This window comes from Hemibagrus wyckioides, linkage group LG04, assembly GCF_019097595.1.
Source record: "Hemibagrus wyckioides isolate EC202008001 linkage group LG04, SWU_Hwy_1.0, whole genome shotgun sequence".
In the NCBI taxonomy this organism is placed as follows: domain Eukaryota; kingdom Metazoa; phylum Chordata; class Actinopteri; order Siluriformes; family Bagridae; genus Hemibagrus; species Hemibagrus wyckioides.
In genome coordinates, this window is record NC_080713.1 from 28,757,259 (window position 1) to 28,778,698 (window position 21,440).

General features: G+C 43.8%; 1 protein-coding gene across 2 annotated transcripts in view; it reads left to right on the top strand.

Annotated features, from left to right (window-relative positions):
- Positions 1-21,141, top strand: part of prtga (protogenin homolog a (Gallus gallus)) — a 32,005-nt gene extending 10,864 nt beyond the window's left edge. Inside the window, exons 3-19 of one of the 2 annotated variants that reach the window (XM_058388394.1) lie at positions 1,188-1,332; positions 1,423-1,556; positions 1,647-1,943; positions 2,087-2,246; positions 2,513-2,760; positions 5,732-5,896; positions 6,576-6,881; positions 8,013-8,204; positions 14,004-14,099; positions 14,211-14,397; positions 14,867-14,994; positions 15,158-15,328; positions 15,406-15,570; positions 16,209-16,320; positions 16,449-16,587; positions 16,735-16,824; positions 17,155-21,141. In XM_058388394.1, the coding sequence (XP_058244377.1) occupies positions 1,188-1,332; positions 1,423-1,556; positions 1,647-1,943; positions 2,087-2,246; positions 2,513-2,760; positions 5,732-5,896; positions 6,576-6,881; positions 8,013-8,204; positions 14,004-14,099; positions 14,211-14,397; positions 14,867-14,994; positions 15,158-15,328; positions 15,406-15,570; positions 16,209-16,320; positions 16,449-16,587; positions 16,735-16,824; positions 17,155-17,487 (3,068 nt within the window). In that variant the 3' untranslated portion in view covers positions 17,488-21,141. The remainder of the gene's footprint in view (positions 1-1,187; positions 1,333-1,422; positions 1,557-1,646; positions 1,944-2,086; positions 2,247-2,512; positions 2,761-5,731; positions 5,897-6,575; positions 6,882-8,012; positions 8,205-14,003; positions 14,100-14,210; positions 14,398-14,866; positions 14,995-15,157; positions 15,329-15,405; positions 15,571-16,208; positions 16,321-16,448; positions 16,588-16,734; positions 16,825-17,154) is intronic. The other variant, XM_058388395.1, reaches the window with a different exon arrangement.
- The last annotated feature ends 299 nt before the right edge of the window (positions 21,142-21,440 follow it).

Consider the following 21,440-nt stretch of genomic DNA (forward strand, 5'->3'; position numbering starts at 1 on the left):
GAAAACATGAAGGTGGAAGAGCTACAACACACAGGAGACCACATCAGGTTCCTCTCCTCTATGCCAGGAAGATGAATCTGAAGCAGAGATTCGCTCAAAATGAACTTTTTCCACACTTCAGCTGTCCAGTTTGGATGAATCTCTATCCATAACTGTTTAAACTGCTAACTAAATCTTATCCTAAGGAAATCGTGCTCCTTTTTGATCCTACATCACACATATCTGTCGATGGGATATTGACGAGCTGGTGGTCGATGACATGTCAGGGGTTTCAGATGGGGAGAAGGTTGATCAGCAGGTTTAGAAAGAGAGAGACAGAGACACTCTCTAGGTGCTGAAGAATCTGTAAACATGATAGAGCGAGAAAGGACGAGGTGATTTCACCAAAAAAGAGGTGAAGATTTCAATCCTGCTTTATCACACATACAAAAACGTGACCAAAAGGACAGAGTGGCTCTGCTGTGAGATCTGACGTGTGCGTGTTTATCTAAAGGCCTTTTGGTTCTCAGTGCTCATCCATGTGATACGCTGTGACTGTATCACCTTTCACTCATCCACTTCCTCTCACTCTCTCTCACTCTCTCTTTGTTTCTCCTCTCTGAATTAGGCTCATGGGTCATCCTAACCCTGGAAAAAGCCATTATTTGGAAAGAAGTGACGTTTGTTTTGAAGTGCACCTGGACGTTCTGTTCCGTTCTTCGGTTTCACAGCTTCATTGTGACCGTCTCTCTGCTACATAATTACGTTTCAGCGTGTTTTGTGAAGATCGACTGTTGTCATTCAACACCCATTCCCTGCCCCAAACCCTCTGGAGCATGTCACACAAGTGGTGACACTCTGGGGCGACTTTTAGTTAAATTTGTGTCCAGGTGAAGCAAGGAGATTTTTTTTTTGTTTTAATCCTAAAGTCTGAGATTAGATGAATCAGAATGGACAGGATTACATTCAGACTTAAAGCGATGAAGTGGATGTAATGAAGTGTAAACAGTGTTCCTCTTACACCATGTGAAGCTGGATGAACTACAATCATGAGGATCGTCTCAGTTTCCCAGAGAGTTTGATAACAAGCTGTTTGTGATATTAATGTGACTCAAAGTAACATTGTTCTCGACAAATACCCAAGAAGAACTGAACTGTGCTGATCGACTCATTTTATTTAACTGTCTCTCTTGCTCTCTCTCCTCCAGCTATTTCGACATTCACACAGCAGCCTTCCTCCATAGTAGTGACGGAGGGTTCGGTCGCACGCTTCACCTGCAGAATCAGTGCCGTACCTCCACCAATCATCACCTGGGAGTTCAACCGAGTCACCTTACCGCTGGCCACCGACAGGTACAGACACAGGAGAGAGTCCAGATTTACGATGCAGTGTGAGTGCGTGAGACAGAAAGATTTTTATGAGGCAAAACTTCCTGCTTTTAGAATCACGGTGCTGCCCGGCGGAGTGCTGCAAATCCAGGGAGTAGACCAAAGGGACGCTGGGAATTATCGCTGCGTGGCCGCAAACATCGCCAGCCGTCGGAGGAGCGTGGAGGCAAAGCTAACAGTAACGCCAGGTAAACCACACAGACCAAACTAAACCAGATGCTTCCGCCCTTTATTTATTTCACCTCCTCTAATCGTTTTATCATGATGTCCCGGTGCAGCTCCTCATCCCAGAATTCCCCAGCGCCCGCGCATCATCGCCGGGCCACAGAACCTCACCGTGGCGACTCACGCCAGCGCTCTCCTGGAGTGCGTCGCAGTGGGGAATCCTCGGCCACTGATCTCGTGGAGCCGCGCCGACCACAAGCCCATCGACGTCTATAACACCAAAGTGCTCGGCAACGGCAACTTGCTCATCTCCGACGTAAAGAGGCAGCACGCGGGTGTGTACGTGTGTCGAGCTACCACGCCCGGCACCAGGAACTTCACGCTCGCCACTGCTAACATCACTGTGCTAGGTAAGGAGATTTCATGCACATTATTTTAAACATAGACTGTAACAGAAGACACCACTGGTTCAAATTAGGTTCATTTAAATTAAAGGTGCAATATGTCACAACAGATTCTTTTCACGAAAGCTGAACTAAACCTCTTGTTTCAGAACCCCCGTCTCTGGTGGAGTGGCCCGAGAGTCTGACCCGACCACGTGCCGGAACCGGGCGCTTCGTGTGCCAGGCCGAGGGGATGCCCACTCCACGCATCACCTGGCTTAAAAACGGAGAGCAGGTGCACTCCAACGGACGCATCAAGATGTACAACAGGTACGAGGTAGCCGAATAAGGAGCAGGTTTATAGACTGGACTGTAAGCAAGCGGGATTAGTGACTCATCACTCGCATGGCCGTGAGGTTTTAAATCACCTCCGCTTGAAACTCGATGAAATATTTATTAGCCTCTTCTTCGAGTGTGAATAATTTATCGTTTGCTAATAGCCAAGAAAGGATACACTGCAGAAATACAATATCAGCTCCCTATGCACTATGGGAGTTTGTTTTGCTTAGAATTGTTCTTGATGGCTGCTTTTGTAGTAAACTGGTGATAAACCAGATTATCCCGGAGGACGACGCGATTTACCAGTGCCAAGCCGAGAACGAGCTGGGATCGGTTCTGTCCACGGCTCGTCTCATCGTGGTGATGTCAGAGGACCGGCCCAGCGCGCCCAGGAACATCCACGCCGACACCGTGTCCAGCTCGGCCATCCTACTGGCATGGGAGAGACCAGCGTACAACGCGGACAAAGTCATCGCCTACTCCATCCACTACATGAAAGCAGAAGGTAAATCAGACTCTGTGAAATGACACTGAATGACCAAAGCATAATGGACACATGCCGCTTGTTTGTTGAATTATGTGAGATCAGACACTGATGTTGGGATGTTAAAGAGGCTTGGTTACAGTTCATCCCAAAGGTGTTCAGAGTCAGGGCTCTGTGCAGGACACTCCAGTTCTTCCACGTTCTCCAACCTTCACCTCCACATGGAGCTGCACTGTGTGCTCCTGACTTTGGGGGAGCAGTCTGAGGAAAAAGAAGGGCATGGGTCAGGGCATACGTTTGACCATATAGTGTAGATTCCGCACACGAGAGATATTGTTAATATTGTAGGAGAAATAAAATACACTATTTTGGGAATTTTTGACCATTCCTCTAGAACTTAATTTGTGAGGTCAGGCACTGATGTTGGACAAGAAGATCTGGCTCGCAGTCTCCTCTCTCAGTTCATCCCAGAGGTGTTCTATCAGGTTGAGGTCAGGACTCTGTGCAGGACAGTCAAGTTCCTCCACAACAAACTCACTCTTTATGGAGCTTGCTTTGGTCACTGGTGTGCAGTCATGTTGGAACAGGAAGGGGTCATCCCCAAACTGTTCCCACAAAGGTGGGAGCATGAAATTGTCCAAAATGTCTTTGTATGAAGCTGAAGCATTAAAAGTTCCTTTCACTGGAACTAAGGGGCCGAGCCCAACCCCTGAAAAACAACACCTGAATTCAATGATTTAGAGGGGTGTCCCAAAACATTCGGGAATATAGTGTATTCACCCAATTCCTTTTTTTATTAGTTCTTTTATATCTGAGAAGGAAATTCATTAATACCTGTGTGACCCTGAGTGTCAGGCTCATTCAGTGATATTGTACAAATTGTACAATTGCTACCTTTTCTTGCTTGTTTTTCTTTTTTTAGTCCATTTAAAATGACAAATGGCTCCTTTTCCCTCTTCACAATACCCTCCACACCACTACAATAGTTTCTGACCGGTGGAAATGACCCACAGTAACTCGTCTCCTGAAGATGCAGCGCCGTTTATCCCGAACATTCCTGACTTCTATAGACTAAAAAAAAGCCCGGCTCTGGGAATGTACCACTTTACAGTAACGTCCTGCCGGTTCTTCATTGTGCGGTTACAGCATGCTGAGCGTGAGCATTGTTATTAAAGAGGCAGCAAAAGTCACTTTTGGACAAGAATATATTTTTTTGGTTCCTGTCTGGCCTTTTCAGCCTAATTGTCAGTCCTTTAAGCAGCTTTAATGCGAGAAAGAAAATTCTGGTAAAAGAAACACCTGCTAGCACTTTCAGAGAGAGAGAGAGAGAGAGAGAGAGATAGTCTTTGACAGTGTACTGCTCTTTTCTGAACGCACTGCATCTGCTCGGAGGTTTTAGCCGCTGTTGCGGCTTTAGGGACTGAGAAACCTGGAGGAGCGGTCCAGCATTCTCCGCTAATTAGCAGGATCATAAAGCAAGAGATGTAGATCGGGAGCGTGTGAGAGAGTGTGAGTGGTGCAGCTCAGGCATTGTGTGTGTGTGTGTGTGTGTTAAACTTCAATCAGTGTGTAGCAAAGTCAGCGAGCAGGCTATTCAGCCAGAGAACAAGGCTTTTCTTGTTGCTTAACCGTCGCTTTTCTCTCTTTCTGGTACTTGAGGATCTTTGCTAGGTCCGAAATTAGGAGCCCAATCCTTCTTGTGATTCTTTTGTGTGTGCCGGCTAAACCGGACTAATTAAAGCCTTATCAAACGTGCTGGCTGTGTGAGAAAATCGGCGCGTGGGATTCAGCTCCACTCCCCGGGACTTAAATCCCCCCGCTGAAGGAGGCGTGACCAATTTGATTGAGTTGACACGTCTCTTGTGCGGTGAGGCCCCGATTAGAATAACGGCACCGGTTCATTAGGCAGAGCACAGAATAGGATTAATGAGGAAGAATAAAAAAGCTTAACAGGGGTCTGATTAAGCAATTATGTCCTGATTATCACATGTACATGACATAAAGGCCATCGTGTTACAGGGAGAGCGGTAAACCTTCAGCAAACACAGCCTGCTCTAGTCTCATTTTCTTCCTATTGATGGAAAGAGGTGGAGGTTTTATGCCTAAACATGACAAATTGCCATAAATGACCACACACACCCGATTAGCATAGAAACTGCACTTCATATTCATTAATATTCATATACGTTAATCTTAGATAAACACTATTTCATTTAATTAGGAATAAAAATGGATGGCATCTCACTGCCAGGACTTTGTCTTACAAATAAGGATTATACACTGTACATTATATATTATATATTATACACTATACATTATATATTATACACTATAATATATAACATATCTACACTATATTGCCAAACGTTTTGGGACGTCTGCCTTTACATGCACATGAATGTAATATGGAGTTGTCCCGCCCTTTGCAGCTATAACAGCTTCAACTCTTCTGGGAAGGCTTTCCACAAGGTTTAGGAGTGTGTTTATGGGAATTTTTGACCATTCCTCTAGAAGCGCATTTGTGAGGTCAGGCACTGATGTTGGACGTGAAGGTCTGGCTCACAGTCTCCACTCTAATTCATCCCAAAGGTGTTCTGTGGGGTTGAGGTCAGGACTCCTCCTCCACACCAAACTCACTCATCCATGTCTTTATTGACCTTGCTTTGTGCACTGGTGTGCAGTCATGTTGGAACAGGAAGGGGTCATCCCCAAACTGTTCCCACAAAGCATGAAATTGTCCAGAATGTCTTGGTATGAAGCTGAAGCATTAAGAGTTCCTTTCACTGGAACTAAGGGGCTGAGACCCTGAAAAACAACTCCTGAATTCAATGATTTGGAGGGGTGTCCCAATACTTTTGGTAACTTGGAGTATTATACCCAATACTTTATATATTACACACTGTATATTATACATTATACACTAATTATAAAAAAAGTATTAGGATCAATCAGTCACTAAGGTTAACATGTGATTCATGTTTTTATTTAACAGGTCTCAATAACGAAGAGTACCAGGTTGTCATCGGCAACGACACCACCCGATACATCGTGGACGACCTGGAGCCGGCACAGAACTACACCTTCTACATCGTAGCCTACATGCCTATGGGGGCCAGCCGCATGTCTGACCACGTCGTCCAACACACTCTCGAGGACGGTGAGAACTAGATTTATGAATGTGTGTGTGTGTGTGTGTGTGTGTGTGTGTGTGTGTGTGCAGGTAGACTGTTGAATAGGAAATCTCTGAGCCTTAGGTATGTGCCCCAAGGGGAGATCGTGCTGAGTAGTTGTGATTGTGTTATTCAACCTTGTACCCTTAAGTACTCAGTTCTTGAAAGATGAACAAAGGGATAAAGACAGAGAGAGGGAGAATGAGGGGGATGAGAAAGAAGCAGTTGAAAGGACTCTGGTAAATCATTAGACAGAGTGATAGTGAGTAGAATGCTCTACTCTCCAGCTCAGCGCTTTAAGGAGTCGTACAAGCGCTGGTTCATTCTACACTCAGCTAGGAGGAGATAGAAGAAAAAAATGATAATGCAGCATCATGTACAGTATATACACTCAAATGTCTTATATACATTCAGTCATTACACCATTATTTAATATAAAACCTTTATAAGCAAAACGACAGCTTTATTACACAAAAGCACAAGATGAGACGTGTTTCAATTATATATATTTTTACTAAGGGTGCCAATAATTTTGGAACTATTTGAAGTTTGATAAGATTTAGTGTTTAATGTAGAAATGTTTCATGATGTTTAGTATCTCAAACAAACTTGCTGTATATGACTCTCTCTCTCTCTCTCTCTCTCTCTCTCTCTCTCTCTCCTCAGTTCCTCTGCGTGCCCCAGAGCTCTCCCTCACCAGCCGCAGTCCCACGGATATCCAGGTGTCATGGCTTCCGTTGGCACTGAAGCTGAGCCGTGGTCGCGTGTCAGCGTATCGCCTGTGGTACCGTGTCGGCACTGAAGGAGCCACCATGCAGTTGGAGCTGCCCGGAGAACAAACCCAGCACCTGCTGGAGGGCCTGCAGCCCGATACCGTCTACCTTCTAAAGATCGCTGCCTCCACCAGCATGGGCTGGGGCGAGCCGTGTGCCTGGACCTCACACAGGACCCCCAAGACCTCCAGCAGAGAAGGTAACGCTAAACACTAAAGATCTAGAGATGTTATGGAATGGTTCACAGTCCTCTGTTTACTGTACTAGAAAAAAGCTATTACTCTAGACTACCAGTTTCTCCCAAATTTCTTGTGCAGTGCTTATCCTACTTTTCCATTTCATCCAATTTTCTTTCATATACATCTGATGATGGATAGAGAGGTATTCCTCTCCACATTGTCTGACATTTTTTGTTATATAATAGCAGGATTTTTGGACTGACCGGTAGAACACTGTCCAGCATGTGTTTTGAGATCAGACGATAAAAAGAACAAGTTTCTTGAATAAAAAGTTCAGGATATTTTGTCGCTGTAATGTACAATAAAGTCGTCTTTAAATACACAGTCTATATTCTCTCTCTCGCGCTCTCTCTCTATCTGTGCATTGCTATAACCATCCTGCTAAGGCATTGTGTTGGTTACTGCTCTGAACTCTGACCCTGGCTGTGGGGCACATAGAAAAGGCCTCAGTCACGGATCATAAAACCAGAGCCTTCAGGCACCGGGAGTTCTGAGAAACAGAAAAGACAGTGGATATTTTTTTTGTTTTTTGTTTTTTTTTTTACTCTAGCTGCTCCTCCATGTGAATTATCATCACCATCATTCTAAATAAAATCCCTCTAAAAAAAAAAACCCAGGACATTTATTCCAAGCCCCCTGAGGCCTCTGGCCACCAGTTAAAATGTTCTACACTCAATAAAAGCAGAGCGCTGGTCATGTGAAACATTAGGAGTTTACTCAGTGAAAATAAAGATGGTGTTTTTTGCTTTATTGCTTTTGTTGTATGTATTTATGAGCTCACAGTACAAATGAAGAGTCTGCTCTGTTCGGTCTGTTTCTGACTCGTAAACCCTAAACACTGCAGTAAAACACGTGTGAAGTAGGCAGTGAGAAATGAACCAGATGAACCAGAAATTTGTTTTCTTTTTCCTGTAAAACACTGAATTTACTTTCTGAAAAATCCAGAAAGTAAATGGAATGGCACAAGATTTTATAAAACCTGTGTGCTGAGTGATTGTTTATTTCTCTCTCTCTCTCGCTCTCTCTTTCTCTCTCTCTCTGTATTCCCATCTCTCTCTCTCTCTCTCTCTCTCTCTCTGTGCCATGTGTAGTGCCCCTGGCGCCGGAGCTACAGTTGGAGCCCTTGAACTGTACGACTCTTGTGGTACGTTGGCGTTTAGCTCCGGGCAGTTCTGTAGCCGGCCTTCAGGGATTCAGACTCTTCTACCATGAGGAGAGCCAGTCCGAGAGCCCGCCCCTCCAGATACCACCTCACATCAACCGCCACACCATCGGAGGCCTCGGTGAGCACACTACTACACCAACACTGCTGTGACCGCTCAGGTGTAGAGCAGAGTAGGGTAGATACGACCAGGCTGAAAAAGAAGATGGATGGATGGATGGAAAGATCCACAAGGGTAAACTTAGAGAGTTAATGAAGTTAAACCAAAGCAAACAACACTTTAGATAGATAGATGGATGGATGGATGGGGTTTTAATGGATCTAATGGAAAGTATGTATCTAATGAAAATCTTGTGATAAAATTTATATAGTAGATAACACATCATACCACTTTTCTGCCGCTGAAAGCAAAACTTTGACAATAATTTCAGTTCATTTTATTTGTTTAGCGCTTTTAACAATGGACATTGTCTCAAAGCAGCTTTACAGAAGTATAGAAACAGAAAAAATATAATGTTTAAATTTAAGTTACTATTTATCCCTAATATTTATCCCTAACATTTATCTCAAACATTTATCCCTAAAATTAATTTCTAACATTTATCTAAAACATTTATCCATAAAATTAATTTCTAACATTTATCCCTAAATCAATATTGATACAATTTTTTTTCTAAGCTACAATTCGACCTATAGAAATTATATTCTAAATATAAATAAGTTAAGTATATTTCGAATAAAAGAATTCCTAAAATATGAAAATATAAATATTTGCAGTTCTTTTTCTAATCCTTGGCATTTGATCCCAGATTCAGTAATATTAAACAGATTATTTTATCATTTTTTCCAGCCATCACTAATACAGACATTATACCGAATAGGGTACGAGTCAAAAACAAAACCTTTATTTGCGTGTCTGAAAATTTTCCATGCATACTTCTCATTTGGGTCATAAAGGCAGAGGCAAAAAAAATATGATCTAACTTGATGATTATAATAACAGTCTAGCTAATGAAATTAATTAGCTTAATGGTAGTTGTGGACTTTTGGGTCTCTGACCCATCCGGCTCTGGAGCTTGTAGATGTTTCCTCCTCTCTGTTACAACTTTAACTAAAACGAGTTGAAGCCATTGTGTTGAAGCTATTGGCTGAGCAGAACAATGTGGGGGTGGGGGGTTGTGGGTATCGGCTGTATTGACAGAAGAGCCGGTGGGTGATAGATTGAAGGGCTCTTTTCAGAACCCGACTCCCGTTCTCCAGAAATCCCCCACTCTTTCCTCAGTGTCCACTCCCTCCTCCCTTATCCCTGACCTTTTTCTCTGGCCTCTGACCTCCCATGATCCTTTGCTGCTGCCTGAGAATGAGGAAAAGGGGGCACAGAATGTTTGCCGTGCACCCAACCTTCAGCCCCAAAAGGTCACCCTTTATCTCGTCCCGTTTGCGGACCAGAGGACGGACCCGGGATGCTTGGCGGGGAGGAGCTGCGGCCATCTGTGGACAGACGGAGAGGTCATCCAGCTGGTCAGCAGCTGATATTCAGATCAATTTGGGACACTTGAGATCAGTTTTACAGATTTAGACCTAAACACTGATCCTGAATCAGGAAGGAAACATTTGACCAGACTCCATCACTGCTACACTGGTGGTGAATAATCGTGATCATCGGGTGTATTTGTAAAAACGAGCACGTCAGCGTGAGAGCTGAGATATGTGCTGGTGGAGAGAGAGAGAGAGAATGAAGGCAGAAGGGTGGAGGGGAAAGGGACGGTGAGATGGAGAAAGAGAGTGGTGCGGAAGATTTACGGCGGGGTTTATGGTCGCTGTGAGCCGGTGCTGGCGGGAGAGCTTTACTTCAAAGCTGCTGGAGTCTCTCACAACCATCTAGAGAGCTTTAACAACCAAAGACATAGAGCTGACTCACACACACACACACAACTGTACAGAAAATGCACACAATTTCCTACTCACACTGTTTCATAGCACAAACCGTCAGTCAGGCATTTAAACAAACACACACACACACACACACACAGAGTCGCTGGCGTTCGTGTCAGTGGTGTAAAATACGAGCATGGACGTGGTCAGGTTAAAGGTGACATATCTGCTGTCAGTGCATGTGGAGACTTTTTGCTATAAGAATAACAGCAGTGTATTTATGGTGCTGCCTCATTCACACTGACCCGAGATCAGAGCTCTCTGAAACCTCGCTGAAGACCTTCTCCGGCGTAAACAAGTCTCACCTGAGCCATTTAACCCGAGCGTAAAAGAGCGCCGAGTCAGCGATTCAGGCCCAGTCCTGTTTAAAGGTTTAAAAGGATACGAGATAAAAGTAAACTTGTGATAGTGATGAAGTTTACACAGTATTTCACTCTTGCGTCATCTGTATCTAAAGAGAGCGATGCAGCAGCGCTTTAGTGTTTCAGTCCTTCTCATCTGCACTTCCAAACTTCCAAAGCTTCAGCTTTCACACTTTACACATCTCGTAAAATCGCTGACTAGCAGAGCTGCATTGCATTCTGGGAGTATGGGTCCTGCATGTGCATGGAAATGGCGAGTCGCTCTGTTGTTTTTAGGAAATAAAAGTAACCTTGTGACGTCTCGAAAAGCGTGCAGTTGTTCAAAACATACATTATATCCGATCTGTGTGATGCCTTGAATATGCGAAATAAACACCGACAGCTACAGGGACCATGTCTGGTTCAGTGCACCGAAGCCACGCCCCATTCACAACATTATTAGGGAGAAAGGGGAGGAGAAAACAGGAGAGCAGACGAGTGTAGAAAATACACACAAGCACAGAATCTCATTAGTGTACACAGAAGGTTACTCTGTAATTTCCCTGTGGTTTCTGATGTGTGATTGATTGCTGCGACATGATAGAAGATATCTTTCTGTGTTTTAGTGCAAATGAGATCTGTGTGTGTGTGTATTGACCAGTTTGTTCATGGGTTTCTCAGTGGACAGTGATGGATGGTGTGCTGAGGTTGAGGGAAACGGTCGTGTTTTTTACCGTGTCGGTGCGCGATGGAGTGAAGACAAACACAGAGCTGCTACAGCAATAAACAGAAGTCCAACAACTTCCCAGTGGATTTGGGGAAATGTGTCCAAGCTTGGGGACATCCGACAGTCTCCGCAGTTCTCTCTCTATTGTGTGTGTGTGTGTCCATAAATATTAAGAAAAGCTCACGAGGAGGTGTGTTAGATTCTTAAATCTGATCGGTCAGAAGGTCAGCTTTATTTTTCCAGCCATAACATATTAACGCTCGTCTAGTACGCTATCGTTTCTATGGTAACAGCTCATAGACGGGGACTTCACATCACATCATCTATGGCTAAATGAAACTTGTAGTTGTCGATATGGTGAGGTTTTATTTTTGTTCAGAGATATTTATTATATAAATTTGAAAAGGCATAACATTATGACCACCTAATGGCATAATACCGTGCTGGTCCCACTTTTCACTGCCAAAACAGCCTTGACCCATCGAGGCATGGACTCCACTAGATCCCTGAAGGTGTGCTGTGGTATCTGGCACCAAGATGTTAGCAGCAGATCCATACATAGAGATACTGACCACTGCAGACCGGGAACCACCCCACAAGAGCTGCAGTATTGGAGATGCTCTGATCCAGTGGTCTAGCCATCACAATCTGGCCCTTTTGGTCAAACTCGCTCAAATCCTTACACTTGTCCATTTTTCCTGCTTCTAACACATCAACTTTGAGGACAAAATGTTCACCTGCTGCCTAATATATCCCACCCACTAACAGGTGCCATGATGAGATCGTCAGTCTTATTCATGGCACCTCTCAGTAGTCATAATGTTATGGCTGATCTGTGTGTATATATATAAAAGGAGTCCATGTCGATTTACACGTCCAGGATTCTTGTGTCAGTTTTTTAGAAGAGATTGAAAGAGATTAAAGCGAGAGTGAGAACAGGAACTGAAGTGTCTCATGAACATTAAATATAACTTTAAGCAGGTGAGATGAGTCGTGTTGTTCGTTAAAAGGTCTTGTGTTATTTCTTAAAGCCTTGTAGAAAGATGTGTTCACAGTAACACGGTAGAACGACATTAAAACAAAACAAAATAAACTCTAAGCAAAAAAAAATCATTTAAGAACATATTAACGATCTCAGATCTTAACAATGAAGTCGATTTTAATGTCCAATCAGCTGCTCGAGTCCAAAACAAATGTGGGCGGATTGGATGACATTTAGTGTTAGATAAATGCCTTTGGCTGAAAGGCATGATCATGTACACACACACACACACACACATCAGGTCATTAGAGTCCATTATAGTGCATGTGTCGTCTTATCTGTGTGCGTTACTGCACTGCTGTTGACTGAGCGCCAATACACATCTCTGTTTGAGCTGACTGTGTGTGTGTGTGTGTGTTACAGTAAGGTTGATGAAAGCATAACTTCACACAGATCTGAGCCACGTGTTTTGCTGTGTCATGGTTCTTCAGTATTTTTTACTCGTCGATCCTGCCACACACACGCACACACACACACGTTTTACCGCAGGATTCAGCTTGCTCATTTCATGTCAGAGGTCACGGCCCAGATGTCAGCCCCACCCCCACTCGGTCCTCTCGCCCCGTGGCAGTGTGTGAGTGTAGTGGCCTCAGGATGGTGTGTGTGTGTGAAGGGACAGCGAGAGGAGGCCTGGTGCTGCACTTCAGATTCAGCTAAAGGTGTTAAGGTGCAGTTTTATAGAGAACAGGAGGAGATCTATCTGTCTATCTATCTGTCTGTCTGTCTGTCTGTCTGTCTGTCTATTCATCTGTCTATATATATATCTACTCCAAGCTATGAATGACCCACCCCCTACCCCACCCCACCCCCTCTCTGGGGGCTGTAGGAGCCCAAAAAGAGCCCCATCTCGTGTTGCTGACCCATGAACTCACATTCTATAGGAGTTTTATCTGAGCTCGAACTCTGACCCCTGCCTGGCTCCACAGAGCTTCCTCAGGTTCGGAATCCAGAAAACGCTTCCCTTCTTCATTCACGCTTCCGACCACTTCCTGCTTCCCTCTGTGACCACGCCCACAGCACTGGGGTTACGGAGCTGAGAGACTTTCAATGAAGCAAATGTGGGTTTAGAAACTTCTGGGTTTAGAATGAAATCGGCTGCTAGTTTCTTGTCTGAAATCTCAGACAAGCTGCCTTGGCTTCTCTTCTCTGACTTTTCCTGTGACGTGTCTTCACATCATCCCTGTGGTTTAATCTTAATATCCTCCTTATTTTAACAAAATAAAAATCTCCGAATCATTTTCTAAGAACATTCCATGTAGAGTACATCTTTCTGCTGAAGATGCGTTTCTTTAACTCTAATAGCGATACACCATCTAGTGGTCAGTGTGAGTACTGCACCAGACAGACTATATCCTTACAGACGGACTACAGTCCACTTTGCTAAAACATCATTTGGTTTAACTCTCTCTCTCTCTCTGTCTCTCTCCCCCTCTCTCTCTCTCTCTCTCCCTCTGTCTCTGTCTCTGTCTCTCTCCCCCTCTCTCTCTCTGTCTCTCTCCCTCTCTGTCTCTCTCTCTCTCTCTCTCTGTTTCCCATGATCTTTTGGCCACTGCTTTAACCTTTGTGACCCAGCTATAAAAGAGAAGTGACCAGTGACAGAGTGTGTGTGTGAAGGGGGTGGGGAGGGTGTTCAATTCTGCTTGGAGGATGGACAAGTTAATGGGGGTCCACAGTACAGGTTGGACACATGTCTTGATGATTTTTATAGGCAGAAGGGCACAGATAGAGCCTGACCTGGGACATCTGCTGCCAAACACACACACACACACACACACAGAAAGAGAGGCAGAGATATGATCTATATTGTGTCTGAGTTCTGGTCTGAAATAATACTGAAGATAAAGCTGTTTGTTCTCTGTCTTGTCTTTAATCCAGACCCCAGGAAGAAATACCACGTGAAGCTCCTGGCCTTCAGCTTCGCGGGCGAGGGTTACCAGGCTGATCGCACCATCAGCACACCGGGATGCGTCTGTAAGCTCCACCACATCGTCTTTACACTCTCACCATCATCATATTACACTGATAAATAAAACTCTACAGTACAGAATCAGTCTAATCGTGTTGTTTGTGTTTGTGTGACAGCGGTGCGTGATCGTTTGGTTCCTCCTCCTCCTCCACCACATCACGTGTTTGCTCGAGCCAACAGCTCCTCCTCCGTCTTCCTGCACTGGGCTCAACCCGCCTTCACCATCGCACAGACCGTCAACTACACGGTGCGCTGCAACCCCGTCAGCCTCCAGAACGCCTCGCTCGTCCTCTACCTACAGACGTGAGTATCAGAGAGAGAGGAGAGAGTGAGTGAGGGGGAAAGAGAGGATGGAGAAAGAGAGGGAGAAAGAAGGAGTGAGTGGGGGGAGGGGAAGAGAGAGAGAGAGAGAGAGAGTGAGTGAGTGTGGGGGAGAGTGAGTGAGTGAGGAAAAGAGAGAGGGGAGATAGAGAGAGAGAGAGGAGATAGTGAGAGGAGAGTGAGGGAGAGAATGAGTGAGTGAAGGAGACAGAGGAGGTAGACAGAGAGTGAGTGAGTGAGATAGAAAGAGAGGGGAGAGAAAGAGATGGAGAGAGAGTGAGAGTTTGTGAGTGGGTTGGGGGGAGTAGGGAGAGAGAGAGGGGAGAAAGAATGAGTGAGAGAGGGGAGAGAAAGTGAAAGAGAGAGAGAAACAGTTCTACTTTTAGAAAAAATGAGTGTGAAGCTTGTAAGAGAAGTGTGTGTGTGTAATAATTCATGTCCGGTGTTACAGCGGGGCTCAGAGTCTGCTCGTGAAGGACCTGCAGCCCAACACACGCTACGAGTTTGCGGTGCGTCTGCATGTGGATCAGCTGTCCAGTCCCTGGAGTCCCGTGGTGTATCAGAGCACGCTGCCGGACGGTGAGACAGTGACCGTAATCAGTGATGAGGATTGTAGTAGAGATCATGTCACCTCCATGTCAGAATAGGTTTTTATATCAATAATAGAAAGTTTTTTTTCTTCCTGGATGATAACGATTGGTCCGTTCTTGTGTCTCTCTGCCCCCCCCCCCTTCCCCATCAGTCCCAGATCTGCCTCCTGCAGGAGTCAAGGTCACTCTGATCGAAGGAGACACGGCTCTGGTGTCATGGAAGGCTCCGGACGGGCCGAACGTGGCCGTGACCCGATACACCATCCTGTACGCATCACGCAAAGCCTGGCTCGCGGGTGAATGGCAGATCCTGCAGAGAGAGGGTGAGAGTGTGTGTGTGTGAGACAGAAAGTGATATAATAATGTATGACTTATTATCTGACTGATTTCTGTCCCTCAGGAAGCATCACCATGGCTCTGCTGGAGAACCTGCAGCCAGGTAACGTGTACCTGGTGAAAGTGTCAGCATCCAATCAGATGGGAGACGGACCCTTCTCACCTGCTGTGGAACTGACCGTCAGCGCTGGACACACCCATCGCTCTCACAGCTCCGCCCATGCCACAGGTGAGGACGTGAACCTGTGAAACTCCTTAATAGCTCTTTCTTTACTGTTTATAAGTTCTCTTTACCCTCTCTTTCCATCCAACGTTCATTTCTTTCTCTTGTCCTTTAATTTTCATTTTCCTTTTTTATCTTTATGCTTGTCCTCTACCTACAGTCAGGAGTATCAGAGAGAGAGGGAGAGAGAGAGAGATGAGGGGAGAGAGAGAGAGAAAGGTAAAAGAGAGGGGAGAAAGGGAGAGAAAGAGAGTGAGTAAGGGGGAGAAAGAGAGTGAGTAAGGAGGAGAAAGAGGGGAGAGAGAGAGATACTTTATACTTTTTTTTTTTTACCATTTCTGTTCCTTCCTTGTCTTTTACATTTGTATTTTGTATTTTACATTTTTCTGTTCTCTTTTTCCTTCATTTTCCATCTCTTTCCATGTTTTTCTTTCTGTTTCTTTCCTTATTTTTGCCATCATTTAATTTGTTTCCTTCTTTTACACTTTCCCTTTCCTTTTCTGTTTTTTCCTTCGTTTATTCTTTCCCCATTTCCGTTCCTTTCCTTAACCATTTGTTTCCTTTTCACTTTGTTGTCCTGCATTTTCTTTTAGTTTTCTTTTACGTTTTACCCTTCTTTCTTTAATTTGTGTGTGTGTGTACAGTGTTTTCAGATCTGGACCAGCACTCGATGGCAGGTATTATCGTGGGTGTGTGTATTGCTCTCACGTGCATCATCATCTGTGCCTTTATCCTGGTGTGTCGAGAGAAAGCCAAGTGAGTGTTGAGTTATTTAATATTTAATACATCATGATGATGGTGAAGAAGATGATAATGATGGCGATGCTGGTGGTGATGATGATGATGATGATGTGATTGTCTAACTCATGCTTGTCTCACCACAGGAAATCCTGCACCATCAAAGTCATCAGGCCTGGACAAGGTCAAGCTCCGCCCACTACAGCTCACATGGCCAATGAAAATCAAGCAGAGAGTGCACATGTCCTGGTGCCCATGATGAGAGAACACTTTATTGACACAAAGGTAAATAATAATAATAATAATGGTAATAATAATAATAATAATAATGGTAATAATAATAATAATAATCAGTGCTTAGTGAAGATGAGTGAAGGCATCATGAAGCGTGTACAGCTCTGATTCTCGAGTGTGTTTGTGAATGGTCCTCAGGGTGGGACGGATTTGATCATAAACAGTTACGGTCCGGTCAGAGACTCGGCCCAGAGGAAGAAGTGGAGTTTGTTCCGGAAAAACGAGAAGGTACGAGCAAGCGGATAAATCCACACACGTACTTTTTTCCTTCCTGACTCTTTTACTTTTCTATGGACTTCCATCCTTTTTATTACTCTCCATTCATTTCCGTTCATCCTTCTGTTCTTCTCTGGAATTTATCCACATGCAAATAAAAATTTATTATGGCCTCATGGATGGAAAATTGAGATTAAAGGGAAAAACACTCGAAAAAGAAATTTCTAATCCATGTTATGTTAATCCTCTCTCTCTCGCTCTCTCTCTCGCTCTCTCTCTCTCTTTCTCACTCTTTCTCTCTCTCTCTCTCTCTCTCCCCCTCCGTCTGTTCCTTGTCCTCAGCAGGTGAAGAAGTCTCCCGTCTCTCCCTCCATGTACCGGATGGGTTCGACTCTGCTCCGTTACTCCATCGAGTCTCCAGGAAGTCCGTCGCTGCAGCAGCCCTCGTCCCTGCACACCCTGCTTGGGCCACCGGGGGGCGACAGCGAGGGCTCACACTCCAGCGAGGGCAGCCACGAGACTGGCGATTCTGGACGCTACTCACATGACGAACACGACCTCGCCAACCTGTCGGGGTGTAGTCCAAGTCCTGATCACATGACCGAGGAACATGCGCTGCATCTCGCCATCGAGCTACAGGAAGTGACATCACCGTCTACCAGTCAGGACTCATAGCTCCAAGCCTTTACTCAGTGAAAGAGAGGGAGAGAGAGAGAGAGAAACTCACCCACCATGAATGTTTTAAAGATTTTGTCCACATGATGTGAAGTGTGATATCAGACGTTATTTAAGCGAGCGTATCACTGGAGAAGGATTACATTAATCACAGCCGAAAAAATCAAACAAAACAAACAAAAACAAAACAATCGAGTTTAAAAGTTTTGGGCTGTTTAAGAGAACTCACCGGAGTTCCCTAATCCTAACTGGTGGCCCCCCACCACCACTTCCCTCCAAATTTATATATTTAATAGCAACTTATACAAAAAAATGTGCGAGGGGGTTTTCCTCATCGTCACGACAACAGATACTTCCTGATAGCAATAATGTTGCTCTTGTGTGTTCTTCGTCTTGTCTGTGTGTCTGTCTGTTTGTCTGCCTCTCTATCTGTTCTGTAAGTCTGTCTGTGTGTCTGTCTGTCTCTCATTGGGGATTGTAAGGACCTCTTGACTTTTCCGTTCCTTTTCCTTCTACCTCAAAGTTATCGGATGTTTAAACTTTGTGCTTTTTCGTGTTTTTATATTTCCAGGTCCTTCAGTTCCCGTCTTAAACTACCTCGTTTTTAAGTGTTATCATTATTAAGTGTTACTTTTTTTTTTTTTCCTCGACTCAGGGACTCAAGGTGTTAGTACGTTGGTAGAACCGCGGCGTGGCATGACGTGACGTGACGTGCAGAGCGCACGGTTTGATTGACAGGGTATCCTCGCTGAGCTCGCGCTCGGCTTTATTTCTTACCGCTGACCTCTTTTGAATGTGTGTACAGTAATATTTTCAGTATTGTTTTTGTCTTTCTAAATGGAGATGATCCTCCACGTCTGCGCTAGTACGCTTTTATTTTATACTTCTTTTTTTTTTTCGTTCATTCTGATTTCATTTCACACAGCAAACCTTAAAGGATTCACTCGAACCCTAAAACACTTACTGAAGGTTTTAGGATTTGGGGTGAATTATTACTTTTTTAAATAAATAAATCAATGGCCTTAAGATGGAGAGTGAGGAGTGAGAGAAAGAGATTATTTCTATAGAAAAGAAGAGAGTGATGTAAAGAATGACAGAAACACACAAAAAAAAACAAAAAACAATTTAATCTCGAATGTGGATGCCCCCCCCCCTCAGCGTATATGTATATGTACTACTGAGTACTGATTTCTAGTTTGGACTTTAATAGAGTTGCTGTAGTAGCTGTAGATTTTGTGAGTTTAGCACTTGTCTTTTCAGATGGCTTTATAGTCGTTGTGTAGATGGAACTCAACGGTGCAACGGTGACAGACGCCATCATCTTAAGAGCTGTTTGCTGTTTTATCTTATTTTATTTTCTTTATTTGTCTCTTTTTTGCTGCTCACTGGGACCGTGTGATGATGACAATGAGTTTTCCTAAAAAGAAAAAAAAAAACAGACCAAAGACGAGCGTCCCAGTGATGAGTGAAGCGCCTGTCCAGACCGAACAAATCTCCTCAACTCAGACCAGGCATCTGGAATCTGTGATCTCGAACAGGTTTAACGGTCTCCTGCATCACCCACGATGCTGCTCTGCTTCATCTCTACCTAAAGAGAAGAACTGAGGGCATGAAGCCTTTATTATCTCAACACATACATAACGGCACAGTGAAATACTTTTCTTCACATATCCCAGCTGAGGAAGTTGGGGTCAGAGTGCAGGGGCAGTTATGATACAGCACCCCTGGAGCAGAGAGGGTTAAAGACCTTGCTCAGTTGCCTAACAGTGGAGCTTGAACCCTGATCCTCCTGATCAACAACCCAGAGCCTTAACCTCTTGAGCCACCACTGCCCTGAGAGCGATGATGCGGCGGCGCTTTAGTCTTTTAGTCTGTCCGGCTTTCTGACTTGTACACTCCGCTTTCTCATATGATTGTTCTGAGATCGCTTGACTAGCTTCATTGCATTCTGGGAGTCCAGAGCTTTGTGTACAGCGCTACAACCTCTGACATCACAGGAATAACACAAACCGCTACGAGAAACATCACAATCACTAAGCAGAAAAAATTATTATTGAAGTATTTAATGTGTTTCATAGTGCAGTCTTCACTTAATTTAGTTTATAGCATCTGGAAATGCGCTACAATCTAAAGCGCCGCCTCATCGTCCCTCTCTTTACATAGAGATGGAAACCGTTAACTAAAATTTAACCTGTTTGAGAAGAATCGCAATGAATCACGCAGACTTACTGAGGCTTCACTTCAGAGTGACCTCACGGACAGCGCAGAATAAAATAACGGATTTTAGCTTGACTAGGTAAACACTCGTCTTCATCTTAATCAGATCCCTCGTCCGATTAGAGAGTAAACTCCTCCTCTCGAGCAGTGGCGAGAATTCACACGATTCCTGATCGAACGTAACTTAAGCTCCGCCCCTTGCTGACGCTCCTGTCACTCAGCACATATGAGCAGATTCTTCACTTCCAAATCAGCAGAACTGATGAAGATTCAGGATTCCGTCATGTCCGGTCTCCACTCACTGTTTATTTACACTAAACTAATTATAAGTGAAATCCGAGATGAGATGAGTGGGTTTGTTGGGCGTGGCAGGGTGAGTGGGTTTGTTGGGCGTGGCAGGGTGAGTGGGTTTGTTGGGCGTGGCAGGGTGAGTGGGTTTGTTGGGGTCTGGCAGTGAAACAGGCATCAGGATGCTGCTTATCTTTGTTTTTTTTTGTTTTTTTTATTTTGAGATGCGGGCAATCTCAGCACTCCTGTGGTGTAGGGGCTGCGATACAAATCAAAAAAACCCTTTCTGGATTTCATGCACAGGGTTAAATTAATAACGAACAGATCAATCATCAGTTTCCTTTCCATGTAGCCTGTGTGTGTGTGTGTGTGTGTGTGTGTGTGTGTGTGTGTGTGTGTGTGTGTGTGTGGTTTACAGAGCGGGAATTCTGTTTAGATATTTAGGAATAACATAAAGGGTTGGATGGATGGAATGATGGATAGATTGTAGATGGATGGATGTATTAGATAGATAGATAGATAGATAGATAGATAGATAGATAGATAGATGGATGGATGGATAAATTAATGGATAGATCAATGGATGGATAGATAAATTGATAGAAAGATTCATAGATGGATTGAAATATGGATAGATTGATGGATGGATAAATGGTTGGATAGATGGTTTGATTGATCGATCGATGGATAGATAGATTGATGGTTGGATGAACGGATAGAAAGATGGATGGATGGAGGCGTGTCTCTGGTACAGATCAGATCAGAGAAGATGGAATGTTTGGGTGAAATTCTACAATCAGAGGAGAATCTGTTCTCTCCATCCTGGAGAGCCGGAGACACAATCAGTTCATTTCAACAGCAAACAACCTTAATACCAAAGAATGTGGTCACCGTTGCACCCGGATCTTATAACCTTATACGCCTGACCTTTTTCCTAAATATTTTTTGCATGATATTTTATAAATGGAATCGTTCCTCTGCTGAGCTTGTCGTCAATCCGTTCAGACAAAAAAAACCAAAGATAACATTTAAAAAAAAATCAAATGTTTTTCTCACTGGAGGAGAAATTTATATTTTATTAAAATTCATTAAAAAAATAAATAAAAGACACGATTTTGAGGATAAAAAATCGAAATACTACAAGAAAAAGATGCAGTATATTTTTTAGACTTTTCTCATTTTATATTGTCTAAAAAAAAATTGACTTTTTTTTCTTGTAATATCTAATTAAATTTTTATTCAAATGTTATGGATTTATTCTCAAAATCTTGTTTTATATTTATTTTTTGTAACACTGACCTTAAAATGCCTTTGTACATTTCTTTTCCTTACTTGGGAAAATTCTGAGTGAAGTTTTTCTTTTTTTTTATGATGTCTGCCTCCTTTATTATTATTATTATTATTATTATTATTACACTGTGAATACACAGGACTGTTTAAGGTTCATG